Below are 23807 nucleotides of genomic sequence, written 5' to 3'. Positions count from 1 at the left end.
CCACGAACAAACGGGCGTGAAGACAGAATAGTGAGAATTTTTAGCGTGTAAAAGTCGCTTAAATAAAAGATATACACGACCTCCTTTTGTAAATCGGAGATATTATAATCTAGGAAGCATATAAAGAGTTCTAAGAATGAGTGCCCCCCCCCAAGCCTTTGTTGGACATATAAAAAATAGCACACACACACAAACACACATTTTCGCTTTTATATAATAGATTAATGAATGAAAACAAAGCAGCAGCAGCAGCAGCAGCGGCAGTGAGGTTGTTAACGACATGAACTCACAACCAGGGTCTACCAAGTTCGAATCTAGTTTGTTCCACAAAAATACTTTTACTTATTGGAAACCTTCATGCGATCCCTCCCACAAGTACCCAATATCTTCATAGAAATAATCTATATATATAAAAGCAAAAATGTATGTATGTATGTATGTGTGTTCGCTTTTTCTGTATGTCTACAAAAGGCTTTTTTCAGAGAAGCGGTCGGTCGCTTCCCAACTTTTTTATATCATATATAAATCGTAATATCTCACAGTTAACAACGAAGCTCGCCTGTCTAATTTGCTCGATTTCGGGAAGATAAATATTTAACATTTGTCGCTCGCCGCATGTGGGTTAGTCTTTTTCCTATAACATCTTGGGAAAATAAAAATTAAAAAAAGCATTCCGCAGTAAATGAAATACTATCCCGCAGTCAAACTTGACCTCATTAAGTCATTAAAACGTGCACCTGCCAAATCCAAGTAATTAAATGAATTCAAACGTGTTTCCGTTAGCATCTCGCGGTGGGGCAATGGTTAACGTCGCACTTTTTTTTTTCACACTTTAATTTACAACTTTGCCTTAACGGTTCGGGTTCAATCCTCATACTTACTTTTTTTTTTTTTTTTTTAACTCCCCCAGCCCCGGAGTTTCCACACACACCTCCAAACACCCGGGCAACGCCGTGTACCCTTCGCTAGTTTTTAATAGAACGATGTCGGGAAAATGAATGCCAAAAAAATGATCATCATGAATGACGCTGAAACAATAAAAACAGCAAGCAAATGCAACTTACCTGTAACGTTCTTCGTTTATTGTCTTCTGTATGAATCCAAGCTCTCAATGACAGCTCACTAATAAATATTTCTGCAGCTTTAGCAAATAAAACAGGGGCTTCAGCACTAATCATCTGTGGAAGAAAAATGAATTGGTTTTTATCAGTTTTAATAATAATGCCCAGCGACCATAAAATGCCAGTGACGCTTGAATAAATAATAAATTACATGATATATTTAAAGAGTTTTTAGGAAAATAATGTTAAAAATATTAACACCAAGAAACGGCCATTCTGTATTAGATTTTTCTTTTTTTGTATTCCTATGTTACTTAGAATCTCGGTATCAATCCCCGCCGAGGAATTTCATGAAATTTGGAAAACAATTAGAACAAACGTATATCTCTCTCTCTCTTTTTGTTTTTTATACATAGGAGTCACCACTTATCAAGGCCCAGAGGCCACTCGAGGATAAGGGTTATAAAGTGTACAGTAGTCAATGGGACAATATCGTAGTAATCGTTAGTAGTGGAAATTTTATAAATTGGATTATTTAAGGGGAACGGCTCATCAAGAACTTGTTTACGTTGGACTTGAAGATGATCATATTGTAGACAGCTGGAAAGCAGGCAAATGGAAGAGAGTTCCACAGGTGTGCAGTTCTAAGAAAGAACCTTTGTTCATGGAATCTACGTTTAGGTTTAGGCATAGATAAAGAGTAGGGGAAATTATTGATAGTGTTTTAAGCTAGACAAGTGTTTCTCGTGAAAGTTTGGTGAGGGGGGTACCATAGATTGGAGCACAGATAAGCACTTAACATGAAAATAACGATAAAGATGAGACAAGCTCACAACGTCATTATTGTTGGGTTACAAACTTAACTGGTCCACTCGATTTATTTTATTAAAAATAAAACTTAAATATAACAGCTAACTAATAAATATTTTTTCAGCTTTAGCAGATAAAACAGACTTTAGCACTAATTATCTGAGGGGGAAAAAAAAATGAAGAAATTGTTTTTGTCGTTTTAAGATTGTAATAGTAATGTGTTTGCAATCAATCATCACAAATTGTTTTCCTTATGTTTAGACAGACAATGGATAACCCCTTAAAAGATTCTTGCGCAATGAAGAATTCATGATGTAGAAAAAGAATATGCAATTCCCAGGTACATAGTTAGCCTAATGGATACTGTCGTGGACAATGGAATCAATTATATCAAACAAAACACACAACCTGCGTTTAACGTTAAAAAATATTCAGTAGCGAGATTCAAATGTGAGAGTATAGTGTTACCCAGTATTGGGTGACACAAGAAATACAAACACGAAAAATAGTGACACAATTTTATTAGTATAGTCATTCTACTAAGAAAGAAACTCACTTTAACGTCTTCATCAAGTTTCATAATTTTCTTTATTCTTGCCAGGGGAAGTTCTTGACTTTTAAACTCATTCTGAAAAAAAAAAAAAAAAAATATTAGAAAATTAAAATAAAAATAAAAATCTGCCAGACAAAATGACAAATAATGTTTTTTTTTTAAATCCACACATTTTAAACTAAAATACATTTTAAAATGTCATATATAAAAAAAAAAAACAGCATATTGTTAAAATGTTTAGGATAAGGGGGTGGGATCTCAGATAATTTATATTTTTTAAAGCGTTTTTGCCCCCAGCCCGTTCTCAAACTCATCCTATTTTTTTCCAGACGTGGAAAATCTATATCTTTATCTATTATTATACTAAATATTATTTTTTAATTAACGTTTGTATACTGAATGCTTTTTCTCTATATACTTTAATCACGCAAAATACATGTCAAAATATGTTCTAGGATTGAGCTTTGTTTGAAAAAAAAAAAAAAAAAAAAAAAAAAAAAAAAAAACTATTTTAATTTTTCTAATTAAGCAGAATTCGCAATGCACTCACCAACAGATCCGTTTCTTACTAAACTTTTGTCTATTACTCCCACCCTCTCTCACTTGATAGTTTAAACCCTGCTCTTATTTTATCAATAGCAAAGGGAAGAGGCACCTGACTTTGCCAGTCGTAAAATACACTTAAATATGATATTTTAATTCATGCAGATTTCGTATTTATTACTACAGACCCAATTCTCTATTGATTATTATATTGTACCTAATATATAGCACTGATTTCTAAAGTTAAAAAAAAAAAAAAAAAAAATGACTTGGGTGCCATCAGCTAGAATCAAAACCAAAACATAACGCTTCAGCCATGTTCTTTACCATTTGAGCTCACCCGACAGATAAAGTTTTAAAATTAAACCACTTTTAGCTATGATTAGTTTTAATGCATGCATAAACTAACACAAAAATGTCGGCAAATTGAAATAAACATTTTGTATTTCAAATTGCAGACTTTTGTACGCGTTATTCATCCATCCAAACAAATATTTTACTCATTATAAACCATCCTTAGTGTATTATTACTATTTCTTGTTAATTTCATTATGTGATTAGTAGTTTAAGAGTTTATTGGTTAAATATTTACACACAGACAGACACACATACATCTACTGTTTTATTCATATAGAAGTGTCTACCCCGTCACCTCTCTCAACAATCAAAGATAAATAAAGGAAAGAGTAAAAAAGAAAATTGGAATAGTTCATTATAAATAAATGTTATATCATCACATGCAGTAATACTATTTAATTGAATATGGGGGGGGAAGAGAGAGAAAGAGAGGAGGAAGAAAAGCTGAGAAAAAAAACCAACTAATTTTGAATTTATTTTTTATATGTGTTATATTAAACTGGCTTTGCAAACACTTTTTAATGATTCAAACCATTTAACATGTACTCAATGGGTGACCCAACAGGTTACATTTTTTTCTAGTGCTATAAAAGTCAAAGCTAGTCTCTTTTTGCTCTCTTTCTTCATCTACATATATGTATATGTGTGTTAATATATAATTATTTACTATAATAATTATTAAATTCTGAAATACCTACAAATACTAGTGTTTCATCCTTTCAGGAATCATCAGTGCAGGGTGTCACGATTAACACCAGTCGATAGATTCAAACACCTTATCTAATTGTGAGAGGCACAGTCTCCCTTCTCTGCTAAATTTTGATTTACAGACTTTAAATCGAGCTGGTAAAAATAGGTGCTAAGGGATCAAAATTGAAACTTAGTAGGCATAAGTAGACTTATAATACTCTTCTACATATGCGCAAATATACGTTTATACATTAAACAGCATTGCTTTTTAATGTTTTATATGCGTATGGATGTGGCTCAGAGAGTAATGAATAAATTTGAAAAGCAAAGTTTTGATTTCAATTCTAGCTGATGGCACCCAAGTCATTTTTTTTTTTTGTTTTACTTTTAAAATCACTACTATATATTGGGTACAATATAATAATTGATAAAGAATTGAGTCTATAATAATAAATAGGAAATTTGCATAAATTAAAATATTATATTTGAGCGTATTTCATGACCGGACAATGTCAGGTGGTCTGCTAAGATAAACATATCTATCTATGTTTTAAGAAAAATAGAAAAACCGAATGAAATTATTAAAAAATCAACGTTTCGTCCTTATTTCAGAGGACATCTTCAGGATAATTGAAATAAAAATGTAAGAAAAGAAAAAGTCATAGATCGTGCGAAAAAGACAGTTTTTGAATCCTACCCATGTCGGGAAGGACAAATATGTGTGCGTATCACACATATTTGTCCTTCCCGACATGGGTAGGATTCAAAAACTGTCTTTTTCGCACGATCTATGACTTTTTCTTTTCTTACATTTTTATTTCAATTATCCTGAAGATGTCCTCTGAAATAAGGACGAAACGTTGATTTTTTTAATAATTTCATTCGGTTTTTCTATTTTTCTTAAAACATAACGTCAACCACCGCTGGTATTTTTTCATTCCTTATACATATCTATCTATCTATCTATCTATCCAGTGGTCTAGTTGACTGTAGAGGGCGCCTCTGCAGAAACTCTCACAAACTCTCTCCACTCCTGTCTGTACTGTGTTATTGTAATGGTGCTGCTGAGCCTCAGGCCCATCCATTCCTAATGTTATCCTCCTATCTCTTCTGTCCTCCACGTACTTCTTCCTCCTCTTAATATTCCCTGCATTATTGTTTTAGCAAGTCCAGTTGATCTCACTACATGGCTATACCACAGTAATTTGCGCTGTTTTACTGTGGCTAAGAGATTACCATAGGACTCACAAGCTTGCTTTATGCGGGTGGTTACTTCCTAATTTGTAATGTGGTCTTTGTGGGGGAATACCAAGGATTTTGTTGCAGTGCGTCATCTATATGACTTTTCCTTCGACTATGAGTTAATATTACAGCTTGTGATATTTTCTTTTGTTTACAATGGATTATTCCAATCATTTTAATTCTTTCCTTTCTTTATTAGCTTAAAATATTCATAAACAGAAATAAAGGTGAGTGACCTCCTACTCTTTTACTTAATGACTTGTTTTGTTTATCTTCTTCTATATATATAAAAGCGAAAATGTGTGTATGTATGTTCGCTTTTTCTGTATGTCTACAAAAGGCTTTTTTCAGAGAAGCAGCAGTCGGTCGGCTCGCAACTTCTTAAAACTTTTTATATAACATAGAAATTGTAATATCTCCGAGTTAACAACGGAGCTCACCTGTCTATTTAATTTGCTCGACTTCAGGAAGATAAATATTCAACAGTTTTCGCTCGCCGCGTGTGGATTAGACTTTTTCCTATAATAAAAGCGACACTAATTCTGTCTGTATTTTTCCGGTGGCGATCACTGAAAATGTCTGAAAGCAATCAGCTTTGATCAATGTGGAAATATTTTCCTTCAAACAATTGCTATTCAAATTGGACAAGGGGAGCTGCCCTCCCCCCCCAACACACATCTTGGGAAAATAAAAATGAAAACCCCGCAGTCAAAGTTGACCTCATTAAAACGTGCACCTAAAAAAAGCGTTCTCGCAGTAAATGAAAAACCCCGCAGTCAAAACTGATCTCATTAAGCCATTAAAACGTGCACCTACCAAATTTAAGTAATTAAATAAATTCAAACGTGTTTCCGTTTGTATGTCGCGGTGGCCCAATGGTTAATGTTGCACATTTTTTTTTCACACTTTGCCTTAAGGTTTGAGTTCGATCCTCATACTCACCTACCAAAACTTTTTTATTTTTATTTTAACCCCTCCCCCGCCGAGTTTTTATTTACCTCCAAACACCCAGGCAACGCCGAGTACCCCCCGCTAGTTTATAATATAAATCTCACCTGTCTGTTTAAATGTATGTATGTATGTTTGTATGTCTGCCTGAAACTTTTGACAGAGGCGACAGATTTTCACAAGATCGGTATCATTTTGAAGCTCGACCCTACGGACGACAAATATAAAAAAATTGGCTAAAAACATTAATTCCTTCACGCTCAACTGGGCACTTTTCTACAGGGACGTGTCACTTTTTCTGCCGATATTTTCGAAAGTCATCCCCTCTTTTCGGTTAATTCGCCTTAATTACATTCGTCACTTCCAGTTTGGCGATGGCCACAACAGCAAAGATGTCACTTTTTTTTTTACTCCTTTGCGGTACGGGTTCGAACCTACCTGCCTACTACCACATTTTTTTTTTTTTTGCTCATCACACACCTCCACACACCCGGGCAATGTCAGGCTAGTTACAAAATAAAGCAAATTAAATCAAACTTTTTTTAAAGCCTAACTCAATCCCAGAACTAAAGTATATGTTGTGTGATTAAAGTATTTTTCATCTTCATTTCTTATGCTTGAAGTAAGACGTTTCATGAAGGACTTCCAGTTTCTCCTGTCTTTTGCCATTTTCCTTATGCTGCCCACCAGGGTCACATCATCATCAACTGATCTACTTCGTATTTTAAGTGGCTAACCACATGGATTTGGGTCATTAACATTAAGGCGGGACATATTTCGTATGACTGATAGCTGGTTAACATATTATATTTTTAAAATTTAAAAAAAAAAATTAAAAAAAAAAAAAAAAAAAAAAGAAACTTATTTTTATAATTTCATAAACAAATATTTCTTATAAAATTTCAAATGATATAAAAACTTTTATTTTTGTAATTTTGTTATTAAAAATACAAATAAAGACTAATTGTGTTGTTTTTATCTTTTTATAATTTTGTTCATTTTTATTGTATACTTTTCAATAATGTCCTTTTCTTATATTGTATTTCAAAAAATCGCTTCACAATAGAAATACTGGATAACAATAAAAGGGAAGGAAATTAATTTGCTTTGTCACGGCTTCTGGTAGTGCTAAACGGGAAGGAAGTACGTTAGTTGACCATAACTAATAATTTAAATTTAAAGGTTATTGACAACAGTCTGAACATTTTATTGAAACCAAAATAGATTACATGTTTTTTAACGTACCTGTGTCATTTTTTTAATACCTTCTGTTGTTCGAACCCAAAATGTTTGGAGCATTGTGGCGGCTTCATTGGAGATGCCCGAAGTGGTTCCCCCTGCAGACTGATAGGCAGGGTCTGTGCTAGACATGGTTTGTCTGGAAAAAAAAAAGGGAAGCAAAGTCATATCTGATATCTAATGAAGATATGAATGTTTCTTTTGAGAGTTTGATCACATGCAAACATTAAAACAAGCAATAAATTTGACCAATTGACTTTTATCTTTGAAATAGAAAAATTATCAGGACTTCTTACTGATGTTCATCCCAGCTAAGATATGCTTACTGAATAGCTGTAGTTGTAATTGAGTTAAGTATTTCTAAATATGATGAAAGTTCAGGACCTGATAGGTTCAGAACTGTCAGCTAAGCTTCAACCTCTGTCCCATCGACGAAATGTTGCATCCCTCTGCCTGTTTTACAAGTATTTTAATGGTGGATGCTCTGACGAACTACAACCCCTTGTACCCCCTCAATGTAAATACCCCCATCAAACCCAACAAGCAGCAAAGTCTCACCCCTACACAGTAGAAATCCCTAGATGTAAGAAAGCCTTCTACTCTAATAGTTTCTTCCCCAGAACTGCTAGACTCTGGAATTCCCTTCCAGGTTCCTGCTTCCCCAACTATTATGACATGCAGAAGTTCAAATGTAATGTGAACAGACATCTTGCTGCTCAACTCCCTTCAGTATCCCTTCAACTTATGTCCGTGATAGTAGCCTCTACATCAAAGTGGTACTATGCCTTATTTGGGATGAAAAGGGGGGGGGGAATTACATTTTGTCTTCTTTATTTTTTTTTCTTACATAAATTATTTCAATCTTTTCATAATTTTCTTTCCTTACCTTTTTTGTTTACATTCAATGTATTTTTTGCTCTGTGTTCTTTTTTTTGTTTTCTAATTTTTCTTTATTTTAATCTGCATATCTCTTCTTCCTTCTTCCCTTTTTTTCTTTCCATGCTTTTTTTTTTTTTTTAAAGTCTTTATTTGTACGACGTTTTCTATTTGTATCATTATTCAAATTCAAAGTAATACTCTCATCTTGATTGCTATTTTCACAAGGTTTCGGTTGATGTAATCTTTAATCTCTAGGAGAGTATTTATACAATAGAATAATAGAGAGTGTTAAGTTTCAAAGAAGCAGTATGTATATCGAGTGTATATCAAATGTAGAATTAAATACAATAGAGGAACAACTAATTATAAATAGTAGATTAGTAGATAGGTCATCAGTAAGAAAATTGCAATATGAGCAATAGTGTGTGTATATACGTACATATATATACACACACACGCATATATATATACATATATATATATATATATATATATATACGAGCAAACAGTTAATAAAACATGTTAAAAACACTTTGAAATGAGTTAAAAACATATTTAATCTGAAAAGGAAACACTAGATAAGCGGATAGTCCTTAATCCGTGGAGTTTCGAAGAAATACTTTCCTTCTCATCAGAGGGTAGGAATTAGCAAAATGCGGAATCGGATTTTGCATGCATATATATATATATATATATATTTCCCAAAACCTCTGGCCTTGATAGAGGGGGACACTAAAACATGCTGCGCTATGGTCTCAAATGAAGCTAGTTTGCCAGGACACTATACATACAAATGAAGGCAAATTTGAACATATTTTATTGGTCTGAAAATATAGGTTGTTTCTTACCAATTGTCATAATACATTAATTCCATAGCTAATATAACATACTGACCAATGGGTCACGGATAGTCTAGTAAATAATAAATTACATCATATATTTAAAGAGTTTTTAGGAAAGTAATATTAAAAATATTAACACCAAGAAACGACCATTTTGTGTTAGATTTTTTTTTTTTATTCCTACGTTATTTAGAATCTCGGTATCAATCCCCTCCGAGGAATTTCACAAAATTTGGAAAACAATTGGAACAAACATAAATCTCACTTTTTTTTTTATACTTAGAAGTCACCACTTATCAAGGCCCAGAGGCCACTCGAGGATAAGGTTAAAGAGTGTACAGAAGTCAAAGGGACAATATCATAGTAATCGTTAGAAGTGTAAATTTTATAAATTGGTTACTTAAGGGGAACGGTTCATCAAGAACTTGTTTACATTGGACTTGAAGACGGCCATATTGTAGTCAGCTGGAAAGCAGGCAAACGGAAGCGAGTTCCACAGGTGTGCAGTTCTTAGAAAGAAACTTTGTTCATGGAATCTACGTTTAGGTTTAGGCACCAGATAAAGAGTGGGGAGGAATTACTGATAGTGTTTTCAGCTACACGAGTGTTTCTCGTGAAAGTTTGGCGAGGGGGGGGCATAGATTGGAGCTCAGACGAGCACTTTTCAACCTTTTTTTTTTTTTTAACAAAACGAGCCAAGTCAAATTATTTAAACAATAAGTTTAATAGAACAATATACTTTTCTTTTTTTTTTTAAAATGACGGCTGTTTAAAAAATAACATCTGAAGAAATTCAAATTTTTATACCTTCAAGTCTCAACATAAAATTCGGTGCACATTTAGAATTACACTTATTAAAAAACAAAAAAATACAGAAAAATCTTTGTGATGTACATACTCGCCAAGGAACGAAGACGTCATATTCCAAAAATCATGTGGGTTTGGCTGATAATTTTTCTACTTAGCTATTAAACAAAAATATATAGTTGTCAAAGATCAATTAAAGATAAATTTGTCTGTAGAGCCCCATTGTTTAACAATTGGGTTTAAGTGGCAGTCTTCTGAAAATTGGAGGTTCAATCCCTACCATAAGTAATAACTAAAAATAAATTAACACTTTAGTTGAAAATTCTATACATGTTTAGAGTTTGACATAATGCCTCCCAAGTTCGAAAAGATGTGGCTGAAGAAGGTCAAAGGTTATATCATCCCAAATGTCACATCAACCACAATGAGAATAGTAGTCCAAATCCAAATTATAGGACGTTCTATTTAAAAGGTAGCTCGGATATTAGTCGACTTGAAGAATGGACCAATGTGGCAGTAGGTCTTTCATTGTTTTTTTTTTAATTATTTTATGGGACAAACAACAAGAACAAAAAAAAAAACACATTCAACATATGACACACACAATATCATAGTATGATCAAGCTACTTTTAAGTCGGCCATCTTTTATAAAAAAAAAAATAAATAAATAAAAAAAAATGCCTAAAACTTATTAAACATTAACTAAATTGAAAAAGTTGGAATTCTGGGATAATTTTAGGTCCCAGAAATTGTTGTGTGACTCTTGGATATTTTGAAATCTAAAAGCTGCGAGTGAGTGAGTGAGTGAGTGAGAGAGAGAGAGAGAGAGAGAGAGAGAGAGAGAGAGAGAGAGAGAGAGAAAGAGAGAGAGAGATGGTCTCCTGTATGAACTCTTGAGTTCAAGTTCCCTCAGGATTATTGAGTCACTTGCGCTCATGCCCTTGGGGGAAGGGAGTTATGCACCCATTTCCTTATCCCCCCCCCCTTTTCAGCTCTCAGTAAAACAGTAAGGAAAACTAAAATCTTCAAACTTACTAATTTAGAAAAAAGAAAACACTAAAAAAAATTTTTTTTTTAAAAAACAACAACAAAAAAAAACACCTGCGATCACGTGATACACATCACATGACAAATGCATGAAAATGGGTTATGTCCTATTTTCAATGTACAATTCCAAAAAAACTGAAACTTGGAAGTAACTTGATACACTTAGATTAATACATCATTCTTGACAAAAGAATCTTTTACAGATGCGATAATGAAGAGAGAATTGATTTCGGCCAATTCCTTTGTATTTATCTGTTTGGGTCAAAGGTCACAGTTCTCTTTGAAATAAGAAGATGTTGTTGTCGCAATTAGACATAAATAACGAATAAACATGCAAGTCAAAATAAATAGTGGATTAAATCAGGGGCGCGAGTTGATTTAATTTGAATAAAACAAAATACGCATCAGATAAGTATTTTGTCTTATTCAAATTAAATCCACGCTTCTATAATGGAACTCACACCCCTGACGTTAATCTCACGTAGCTAACGCACAGTTCTCGACATTTCAAAATACAATGCGCGGATCTTTACTACTGACTTTTCTTTCTCCAATTTTACAACATGGCAAGAAAGAAGAAAAAAAAAATAAACAAACAAAATACTGAGGATGGAGTTTGACTCCAAAATATATTTAAATTATAAATTTCAAACAAATAGAATATTTGTTTATTGTCGTAATATTGCGTTGTAATTTGGCTTTCAAGCACACCTGATGCATATTTTATTTTATTGGATTAAATCTATTTTGTAGTGAAAGTAGAGTACTGAATCTTTTTTTTTTTATACAGCATCAATAGTAAAGTTATCATATAATATAACCAGTTTCTCCCCTATTTCTTTTATCATAATAGCTTTCTTACCAAAAAAGGTACATACTTAAAAATGTTCAGTCAATTCTGGCAAATATTGGTCCATGTTCTTAAAAAAAAAAAAAAAAAAAAAAAAATTAATTTCCGATTGATTTAATGTTTAATCTCATTAATCATTTTTGCTTTTTTTTTTTTTTTTTTGATTACTAATATGATAAAGTTGGAGGAACTAACCCTTCCACAACCTGAAGTCCTCTTCCTGGCACCAATGAAATAAAAATCTAAAAAAAAATCTAATTAGAGTCTTTTGTTTCATTTTTCACCTCTAATACCATTTTTGAATAAGCGTTTTCCTCATTTGAAATGTTATTTAGCCAATAATGTTTTCATAACATACTTTATAATCAGTCTTATTAAGACTGGCATGCTGGTCAAATTGATGATGCTAGCCTGCTCAGAATTTCATCAGGAACACATCAAATCTGTTTTACATTTATTCTCACTTTTTTTTTAAACATGGTCAACTTTTTACTTTGACAGAGTAAGAGAAAGAAATGAATGGTCGACCTTTTGTTTTAAATAAGACAGAAAATATTTTACATTACTTCAAGACCAAAACAATGTTGTTTTTTTTATTTTTTTGCAAGCACAGAAATCCTATTTCAGCTATGTAAATTACTAATAAAAGTAAAAAGCGACCCAGGCAACACCAGGTAGGAACGGCTGCTAGTGTTTCATATTTTAGTTTAGTTTAAAATAATTGTTAATTGCTGTTTGAATGTCTTTAGAAGAATGCATGGATGGTCTGGCAAGGTCAGAAGGTCAAAGTGATCAAACATATGAAAGGAAACAGGGGAAGTACATAAATATGAGTCACGTGAAGAGTGACATCACCAAAAAAGATTTTGTAAGTCAGTGATTGAGAAATAATCTATATATAAAAGTGAAAATGTGTGTTAGTGTGTGTACATTTTTGTGTATGTTCGCCAAAGGCTTTTTTCGCCGGACTTCTTGGTCGGCTCATTCCTTCTAAATCATAATATCTACGATTTAAGAACGGGGGTTGTGGCTATCTTTAATTTGCTCGACTTTTACTCGAGAGTTTTTCGATCGCCGCAGTATTGTTACACTTTTCAGTATAAAAAGGCGAAAACTGGCTTGCAGCTGCGTCATGTTTCAAGGTCAAACATCACGTGACTTAACTTTCTCGCACCTGTCAATTTCACTTTATAAACGGTGACTTAGGACACTTATCACTTTCTCTCTATATATCTCTCTCTCTCTCTCTATATATATATATATATATATTATATATATATATATATATATATACACACACCTTAATTGCATAATTTTAAGTATTTTCCATATGAAGATAAATATTTTATATAAATAGAATAACCCTAACCCAAACAACCGGCTGACTACAATATGGTTGTCTTCAAGTCTAACGTAAATAAGTTCTTGATGAGCCGTTCCATATAAGTTATCAAATTTACAAATTTTCATTACTAATGATTATTATATTGTCCAATTTCTACTGTACACTCTTTAACCCTTATCCTTGAGTGGCCTCTTGGCCTTGATAATGTGGTGATGCCTATGTAAAAAAAAAAAAAAAAAAAAAAAAACGCCGGCCACCTAGGCTCGTAATAAATAAATAATAGACAACAACAACAGCTGATAGTATATTTCAGTTAGTTTTAAATAATTGTTAATTTCTATTTGAATGTTCTTTGAAGAATTTATGGATTACCAGGCAAGCTCAGAAGGTCAGACGTGATAAAACATGTGAATAAAAACAGTGTAAATATGAATCACGTGAAAAGTGACGTCACCATAAAAAGTAAGAAAAAATTTTGCAAGTCAGAAAGTGACTGGCAGATGCACCCCTTTTTAAAATTAATGAGGCACCATTTACCAAGACTAAAAGTTACTCGATAATAAAACTTAATGAGATGGATAGATTGACAGGTGAATGACAATGAATATTATGAGAGGATTGAATATAACAGAACGGAATGAATACAATTTAATGACTATTATTCGGATTCGTCAGATTACTGTTCTCATCTCGAGTGTTATTTTCACAATGTTTCGGTCGATGTAACCTCCAACCTTCTTCAGGTGTATCTTGTCAAACTCTGGAATCTGCACAGAATTTCAAACATAACCTCTTATTTAATCCATGGGAGTAGCATGCTCTCGTTCTATCAGCCATGACAGGGTAGAGGTCAAGTAGTCTGCAATTGTATTTCTGAGTGTCACTTGCACCGAGGACTCAATCTTCAACCTCCAGAAGAGTATTACTTTACAACTGCTTTTTACCAAGTACAGTGGCCCGTCTACATACGAACTGCTCTAGTTACGAGAAATTCAAGATGTAAAATGTCTTCAGAGCGAAAATCTTGCCCTATATACAAGCAAAAATCCAAGTTACGAGTTTCCAAATGCTATCACTCAGTGGTAGAGTGTGTCGTGTTTTACTGCATCTCCTTAACTGTGCCATTTTTTTTTTTTATTAGGAACATGTCTGCCCTTACACCATTTTCTTCCAACATCTCGTCTTACTGTGACGCCTTTTAACTGTTATTTTTATTATTGTTCATTCTTTTATTCTTCACATCCAATTAATTGACAAATTCTCTCTAACTTAATATAAGCTGTTTTATGTGAGTTTTTTTAGTCCTAAGTCTAATTTCTTTCCATTTCTTGCTAACGTGATCTTGTGAACAATACGTGTTTTCGTTAGCACAATTTACAACCTCAGTCGCTAAGCACCTTCTCTCCGAGCATAACATGCTTGTGCTTGTTCTACTGTTTTTTTTTTTTTACATGGTAGTCCCCACTTATCAAGGCCTGGAAGCAACTCGGGGATAAGGGTTATTGCGTGTACTGTAATCAATGGGATAATATCGTAGTAGTCATTAGTAATGGAGATTTGATAAATTGGATTACTTAAGGAGACGGTTTATCAGGAATTTGTTTATGTTGGACTTGAAGACATCCAAGTTGTAGTCAGGTGGGAAACAGGCAAACAGAAGAGAGTTCCACAAGCGTGCACTTCTAAGAAAGAAGCTTTGTTCATGGAATCTACGTTTTGATTTGGGCACAGATAACGAGTGAGGGAAATTATCGATAGTGGTTTCAGCTAGACGGGTGTTTATCGTGAAAGATTGGCAAGGGGGGATCAGAGATTGGAGCTCAGACGAGCACTTGCCATGAAAATAACGATAAAGCAAAGACAGGCTCGCAACGTCTCTTCTGTGGGAGAGAGGTTACAGCGAAGAGAAAAGGGCGTCCCCCACTAAGACAGAAAGTCTATTTTGTACTCTGTCAATGCAGGATAGGCTGATTTTAGCAGCTCCTGCCCAGATGTGGCAGCAGATTTTATTTCTCCCTTCTGTTAATTTAACTTTATTTCATTACTTAAGGGAGCGATTCATCAAGAATTTGTTTGTGTTGGACTTGAAGACATCCAGGTTGAAGTCGGGAGGGAAACAGGCAAGCGGAACAGAGTTCCACAGGTGTGCAGTTATTAGAAAGAAGCTTTGTTCATGGAATCTACGTTTTGATTTGGGCACAGAGAACGAGTGAGGGAAATTATCGATAGTGGTTTCAGCTAGACGGGTGTTTATCGTGAAAGATTGGCAAGGGGGGATCAGAGATTGGAGCTCAGACGAGCACTTTATTTCATTGGGCTCTTTGCTTTTGCCTTCTTTACTGAGAAAATTATTTTCCTATTTATGGGAAGCCCCATGGACAATTTTTTGTAATTTTAATTTCCCCTATTAAACCAAACGGTCATTGCAGAATTTCTTGTGCCTTTTAACCTCAACTTCCTTTATTCACTTTTCTTTCTCTTTCTACCTTCTTGTATTTCTCTCATTATAGTCAGCCACGTATTTTGTATATTTTAATAAATTCCCTTCAAACTGTCCTTGTAGGATTTCCTGCCATACAGACCTGATTCGCATTCTTGTGTTGTGTTGTTTTCATTAAATCGTGATTTTTTTTGGTGACTCTAACCATGAGTTTGGAAAAAGGAAATGGAAAGGTATCCTCCGAGAAAAAAAAGACGATGATGTCGATCGAAACGAAGCAAGAAATAATAGTGTTCATGTGAGCAATCTCGTGAAGCAGTATGATCGACGATCATCAACGATCTGTACGATATTGAAACAGAAAGATACCATTAAAGTTATATAACCGACCAGAGGTGTTACTACTGTTTTCAAATTAAGGACCAACACCCATGACAGGATGGAGAGATTTCTGTTGTTGTGGATACGCGACAAGGTGCTGGTGGGAGATACCATCATGAAGAGCATTGTCTCCAAGAAGGCACTTTCCATCTACAAGGACCTTCAACTTGATTGGTTGGTTGGTTGTTTTTGTTTTACGGCATATCAACCCTTTTCAGGTTACTTAATGCTGAATCCAGTGATTTTGAAGAACAATTTTTTAATAGAGTATATTTGTTTTTTTAAGTCGGTTTCTATTTAACCCATAGTTGGGACCCTAACAGGTACTACCACTCCGGGTCAGAACGGACCTGGGAGCAATGGCAATTAAAGGGTGGCTTCACACTCCCCAAAGCCTGCAAGCTGGGGCCTCACCATCGGATATAGTTTAAGGTCATATCTAGGACCCTACAACTTGAGGCAGCATCAACATTGTTGGGTGCACATGGAGCAGATTTCAAGGCCAGCCATGGCTGGTTTGATAAATTCAAGAAGAGGAATGGCATCCACTCTGTGATAAGGTATGGCAAAGCAGCGAGTGCAGATACCAAAGCTGCGGATGAGTTTGTACTTCAATTTATTAGTTCCGGAAGAGGTTATGTCTCGCAGCAAGTGTTTAGCTGTGACGTGACAAACATTTTTTGAAAAAAAAAACTACACAGGACATTCATTACCGCTGAGGAGAAAAAGTTGCCGGGCCACAAGCCAATGAAAGATCATCTAACCTTAGCACTGTGTGCTAATGCTAGCACTGACTGCAAAATAAAACCACTGCTGGTTTACTATGCAGAGAACCTACTAAGATTTATAAAGAACCTACGTGCATTTTAAGATTTATAAAGTCTTAAAAGACAGACTACAGATGATGTGGAGGGCCAATTTTCTTCACTGAATGGATAAATTTAATGTTTGGCCCTTCAGTGAAACAATATCTCCAAGAGAAATAACCTTCCCTTGAAATGTTTGCTTGTTCAGGACAATACTCCTGCGCACGCCTGTGACCTAGAAGACGACATAATGGAAGATTTAAATTTCATCCGGGTGCTCTTCCTCTTCACCAATACCACCCATTAGCAGGTGATCTCAAACTTAAAAAAAAAACTGTGCACTAAGCATTTGTTCTGGTGGGTAAGTTGCTTGGATCTAGAAATTATCAATAACAAGCAATATGGATTTTATCCTGCGAGATCAACAGCTGTCATGCTGATTGTTATATCACACAGGATTAGTGACGGGAGCTTTGTTTCTAGAGCAATAGCTCTAGACATATCAAAGGCCTTTGACAGGGTTTTGCACAAATATTTCTTTCACAAGTTTGCTAACTATCCAATCTCTGGTTCCTTCTGTAAAACATTCACAGTAAAAACGGGTCTAGGTTTCTCCAATTCAAAGAAATTTCTTTACCTTCTCTGTGCACCCAAAGGCAAACGAAACTTCCATGAACAGAGTTTCTTTCCAAAAACTGTAAATATCTCCATCAGAAAGTCTGTGTAAGGATGCAGTTTGAGAGATCATCGAACATTTGGGAACATAAACCTTCACTGATGACATCATATGGTTGGGTATCTACCCATATGTCTTTGTCATCAAACACTGTCACCTTTCTATTTATATTTCTATATCCCATTCCTTGACACAGGCGTTCCTGACCTGTTTTCCAGATCGTCAGGACCAGCAAGCCTCACTTCTGGACCCATGGACTCACGGGAATACTGATCATGCTGTAATAATGATAGGCACCATCTTAAACTCATGACTCAAAGTTGAAGAGCCATTGCTCAAAATGAGAACGTACAACAATAAGGCTGACTGGGATACCATCAGGAATTACATCAGAGATGCTCGATGGGGAAGTATCTTTCCTCTCACTGTTGACCAGTGCGCAAATGACACCACTGAATGGTTCAAAGCGGCAATTAAAGCACACGTTCCCAGACGTAAGTTCTTTAGCTACATGAAAGACAAGGCCATCAGGTCCAACATTGTAATATGGCACAAACTTAAAAGGAACGTGTTCATTACTGATGTAACGATTCCAAATATGGATTTAATAGAGGCAAACGGGGAACAGATAAAATATCAGCAGCTCAAGAATGATTAAAATAAAACATAGTCTCTGAAAGAAATAAACATTATGCTGGTCGTGGTAACTGAACTAATGAAAACAATAATCTTCATAAAGAAATCTTTAGAAATTGTTTTTTAATTCTTCCTCGTAGGAGATGTCCTTTTCTCTTCCCTGCAACCTCTATCTCACAGAAGAGATGTTGCGAGTTTGTCTCTGATGTATCGTTACTTTCATGGAAAGTGTTTGACTGAGCTTAAGTCTATGGTCCCCCCTCGCCAATCTTTCACAAGAAACACTCGTCTAGCTGAAAACACTATCAATAATTCCCCCCACTTTTTATCTGTGCCTAAACCCAAACGTAGATTCCATGAACAAGGCTTCTTTCTTAGAACTGCACGCCTGTGGAATTGTCTTCCATTTTCCTGCTTTCCGGCTGACTACAATATGGTTGTGTTCAAGTCTAACGTAAATAAGTTCTTGATGAGCCGTTCTATATAAGTTATCAAATTTACCGAATTTTCATTACTAATGATTACTATATTGTCCAATTTCTACTGTACACTCTTTAACCCTTATCCTTGAGTGGCCTCTTGCCTTGATAATGTGGTGATACCTGTGTAAAAAAAAAAAAAAAAAAAAAAAAAATCAGAAAAGAAAAAGAAAATCAGAAAAAAAAGAAAAGAAAAAACCATAGCTCCCATGGTTTCTGGAAACAGTTTTTTCATGCTCAGACTTGCTGAAGTATGGAATAAACTGCATATGTGGACAATCACCAAAAGACTGGAAAGAAAACTCAACGGCACATATACCCATACGCTACAAACAGTATTAAATATATTTTGGCAAAATCATCCCACGAAGCAACAACTTTATGGCAACCTACCTGCCCTATCTAATACCATTAGGGAGAGATGCCTACAATTTGCTGGTCACTGTCTGAGAAGCAAGCATGAATTGGTGAGTGATGTATTGCTATGGACTCCACGATACGGACGTGCAAGCAAAGGACGACCTAGATCCACGTACATCCAGCAAATAGCACACGACGCCAACTGTGAACCTGAAGATGTGAGGCAGCTGATGGAAGACAGGAAACTCTGGAGAGGAAGAGTCACATTGATCCGGGCAAGGAGCTCGTCCTGATGATGATGAAGATGAAGACATGCATACGTCAGAAAACAGTACTGTCCCAATGAATTTCCAATTCCATTTTTTCCATGCTGAATCCAAGTGGGTAGATGGTTCACATTCTGACGACCATAACTTTTGGTAGAAGTTAATAAAGTTCAAATACAATTCATGGAAAACCAAGCAGCCATAAAAGGGAATCCTTAAAAGATATACCATATATTTTGGTATATAAGACGACCCTTAAAGTTAAAAAATCATCTTTAAAAACCAATATTTCATAAGATACCGAGGGCTGCAATCTCTAGACTAAACAAACATGGTTTCGTGATTTAGAACTCATCATATACAACCGATATACGATAAACTTATGAAAATTTGCTCCAATTTTGTACCTCGTTTTATCTTTTATTGATTATTATTTCGGCCGTTTTGCCCTCCTCCGGCCTTCATCAGGTGTTTTGTATCGAACTGGGGAACCGTTTGTTAGGAGTCTCAAACCCAATCCTTTATTATTATTACCGGAGTACCGTGTTCAGACTCCAGCTAGGCTCTGGGACATAGTTGCTGATTCTCTGTTTTGAATGTTACTTTTCACTGCCTTCGTTCAGGATTGAACTCAGCACCTTTGGCTAACTGTAAACTTTGATACAACGTCTAGAACCACTCGGCCATATGTCACTAGGGCAATTTTTAGTTGGTTTTTTGTTAATGTTAAACCTATGTTGTTATTCAAGGTTTTCTCTCTCTATCAGAGGTGTCCAAATTGCATTCAGCTCTATGCTTGGTTTGCTCAGTAGGTTGTTATGTCCGAGCATGTGAGCTGTTTCTTTAAGTTTTCTCACTTTCCAGTGGGTCTCTCTGTTTATTATTTTTACTTCATCCCATAGGGGGCGATGGTCCCCCCTCTCCATCCAGACATGGTTGGCTATACCCGATTTTTCCGTCTCCCCTTTAGTTACCGCTTTTCGATGTTCTTCCACCCTTACTTTGAGGGGGCGGCATGTTTCACCCTTGTAAACCTTTCTGCAACTGCATGGGATGGAGTATATGCAGTTCTTGGCCATGTTCTCCTCCATGCGGGGCTTCACTCGTACCAGAATACTAACTATCAATCTTCATCTCATTTGTATTATTTTTCGGACAAGTTTCCATCACCATTGGCTTAACGTCTATTTTACATGATGGGATGTGTTGGACAGCTTTAAGAAGTTAACTTCCAAAGTAATCTATCTCTGGCCAGATATGTTTTCCTTACACTTCCCCATGAACTGAACCTGCTACCTCAACTGTTCTACATCTTTGAACTAAAGAACTCTCATCAATATTTTTCAATATGAACATACCATCAAAGTTTCCAGTTTGGCACTGCACATATCACGCCACACTGTCCAGATTCTTCTACGGTCATCAGTACTAAGCCTGTTTTTAAGACTCACATTACATGTCCATCTAATTTCTCTCCATGCAACGCATATCCTCAACCCTTACTGGTTAGGTTTCATGTCCATTTATCATCACACCGTGTACATGGGCCTGATTGACTCTCTACTTGGTTGACCATATTTCTTGAACGTACTTCATCACTCAGCTTTCAATCGATATAAACTCCAATCTTTTTTTTAGGTGCATCTGGTCAAACTCAAATTTTTTAACTGAATCCTTTATTTAATCCACAGAGTGGATTGTTTTTGTTCTGGCAGCCATGACTGTGTAGAAGTTGGAAATAATTTTTTAAATTATATTCTTAGTATCACCTAAACTGAGGATTGAACCTTCAACCCCCAGAACTTCATTTAAAACTGATTATTACTTAGCATTTTTGTTACATGAAAAGGGACAGACCCCAGTAATTAAAAGAACAAACTAGATAAGTTTGAAAATGATATTTGAAAAAGGTTAGAAGAAGAGACGCAAACAGAATCGGAGAGCGACTTAGTGAGAGTCAAGGCAGAGTCGACAACGGTCGAGTCAAGTCAGCTGAATCCTCTTGAAGCGAAGATACAACAATGTAATCGTTAGAACTTGAATTCCTGATTCATTAATCATCCAGCTGGTATGAATAAAGGATCATCATATATTTGTAAACTGTTTGTCTTCGTCGTCGTCATTATAACAGAAAGGTAAACGTGCTTTGTCTATCATCTGTAAATGAACTTTGTATAACCACAGCCACGGAGATATATCTAGGTGGCCGTGGTATAATTCCCAGGTATTAGATGTCCCCTCCACCACCATCATAAAAAAAATATCTCTCCTTAGCAATCTGTTTCAACAAGAACTGTAGAAATGTCTGTATAAATGTGCATATTAATAATATGCACAAACAGAATTATCACCACTGTCGGCGCCGTTTACACTGTTATATAAATGATACCTTGTCCTGTATAACAGTGATATATAAATCTCTCATTCACTTGTATGAATTTCTGATATCTTGTCTCAATATGTACCCCCCCCATGCAACACTTATCCATTAGGGCATGGATCCACGTGGATAGCTGTAGAGTGTGGCGGCAAAAGGCTAAAATTTTACAAAATAAAAATGTTCATGTACTTGGAGCTGTGCGGTGCTCAGTAAAAAAAAAAAAAAAAAAAATGTATTTTTTCAATGAAAAGCTCTCAACGCTAGAACAGATATAAAGCCAATTATCCAAAAGAAATTAAAAAAAAAGAATAAAATGGTAGCAGTCACTGCAGGCAGGCAATAAAATAGCAGACGTCACACAACTGAATACAAAGAACACATTTGTTCATTCGGTTTTTGAATCAAATTTATGTACGAACAACATGTTTGTATTAACTAAAGTTAACATTTTTTTGACTTATTCACTTAAAATTAAAATTATTTTTTATTTTAGAAAGATGGTCTATAATTCAAATTAAATTGCATATTTAAGTTTTCTCCTAATTAAAATTGTAATTCTGTATCAAGCCAAAAGTGAGAAACTACACAAGATACACCCACATACTACTTCAATTACATTCATTGAAATAGATGTTCTGAAACCAAAAACACCTTCAGGACTGTCTGCAATCACTGCAAAAAGATTATGGAAAATCATGTAAGAGTCATACGCCCAATCTGTTCAGTTTGGAGTGGCTGAGAAGAGGCTTGATTCTAATGTATTTTAGTGAATAACAAAAAGGTCCTGAACACATGATGATTCGATTAGAAACCAAGCATAAGACCAAAGGTGATTTCCTCATTATCCGATCAAAACCAAACTTTTTGCAAAGAACAATGCAACAAATTCCACCCTTTGCAATTAGGACCACCTACCTCCTGAACGTCCTCGTAAAACGCTTTACTAATCAACATCCATGTATTTGTCTGATGTTGTCAAAATTATCAAGAACTTTGACTGTCAGTAACAAGTTTCTAAAAATAAATTTATTGGTGAGAGACATTTGAAAGTCTGGGAACTGTCAAATAGAAAGTCATTTAAACCGGCTTCAAAATTCTTAGTAAATCCTCATTGAAAATTTTAGGAGTTATTTGCTTCCAATAATTTTATAAATACAGGGCTCTACATTGTGAGTGAAACAGTCGCATTTGCGAGTGATTTTTCCAAGTGGCGACTAGAAATAATGAAACGCTTATCTTTTGACGATTGTATTTCTTTCACTGACAATCTCCCAAAGCTCACTACTGAATGAAAAATATCTTTTCAACTTTTTTTTTTTTATAAAATGAACAAAGTTAAATTATTTAAACAATAAAAGTTTTATAGAACAATATACTCTATTTTTTTTAACGAAGGCTGTTTAAAAAAAACATTTGAAGAAATTAGAATGTTTATACCTTCAAGTATCAAAATAAAATTTGTTGTATATTTAGAATTACACTTTAAAAAAAAAAAAAAATACAAGAAAAAATCTTTATGATGTACATACTCATCACAGAAAGATGTTATATTCTAAAAATCATGTGGGTTTGGCTAATAACTTTTCTATTTGACTAGTAAACGAAAATATTTAGTTGTCAAAGGTCAACTAAGGATAAATTTGTCCGTAGAACACTGAAATGGATATTAAAACATTTGTTACAGTTTTGTAACAATTTGGTTCAATTAATTTGATGAAATAATTTTAATTTTCAAAATCTTATCGAAGAAGTTATAATAATTTGGTACCAACAAAATAAACAATTAAAAAAATATGTGCAAAGACTCCTGGGCCACACCGGACAGATAAGTAGTTATCTATATATATAAAAGTGAAAATGTATGTATGTGTGTTCGCTTTTTCTGTGTCTACAAAAGGATTTTTTTTCAGAGAAGCGGTCGGTCGGTTCAAAACTTTTTAAAACTTTTTATATCACATATAAATCGGAATATCTTACAGTTAACAACGGAGCTCGCCTGTCTATTTAATTTGCTCGACTTCGGGAAGATAAATATTCAACATTTGTCGCTCGCCGCATGTGGGTTAGTCTTTTTCCTATAACATCTTGGGGAAAAAAAAAAAAAAAAAAAAAGCGTTTCCGCAGTAAATGAAATACTATCCCGCAGTCAAACTTGACTTCATTAAGTCA

General features: G+C 34.7%; 1 protein-coding gene across 1 annotated transcript in view; it reads right to left on the bottom strand.

Annotated features, from left to right (window-relative positions):
- The window catches only part of LOC145296935 (uncharacterized), a 63970-nt gene that overhangs the window by 24482 nt on the left and 15681 nt on the right, over nt 1-23807 (bottom strand). Inside the window, exons 2-4 of the mRNA XM_080143139.1 lie at nt 7450-7582; nt 2428-2499; nt 1065-1178 (exon numbers count right to left, since the gene is read on the bottom strand). Of these exons, the coding sequence (XP_079999265.1) occupies nt 1065-1178; nt 2428-2499; nt 7450-7575 (312 nt within the window). The 5' untranslated portion in view covers nt 7576-7582. The remainder of the gene's footprint in view (nt 1-1064; nt 1179-2427; nt 2500-7449; nt 7583-23807) is intronic.

The sequence above is a fragment of the Euprymna scolopes genome, chromosome 17, assembly GCF_053919585.1.
Source record: "Euprymna scolopes isolate OS-2025 chromosome 17, ASM5391958v1, whole genome shotgun sequence".
In the NCBI taxonomy this organism is placed as follows: Eukaryota; Metazoa; Mollusca; class Cephalopoda; order Sepiida; family Sepiolidae; genus Euprymna; species Euprymna scolopes.
The sequence above is the reverse complement of the archived record's forward strand: the minus strand, read 5'-3'. Positions and strand labels throughout refer to the sequence as shown.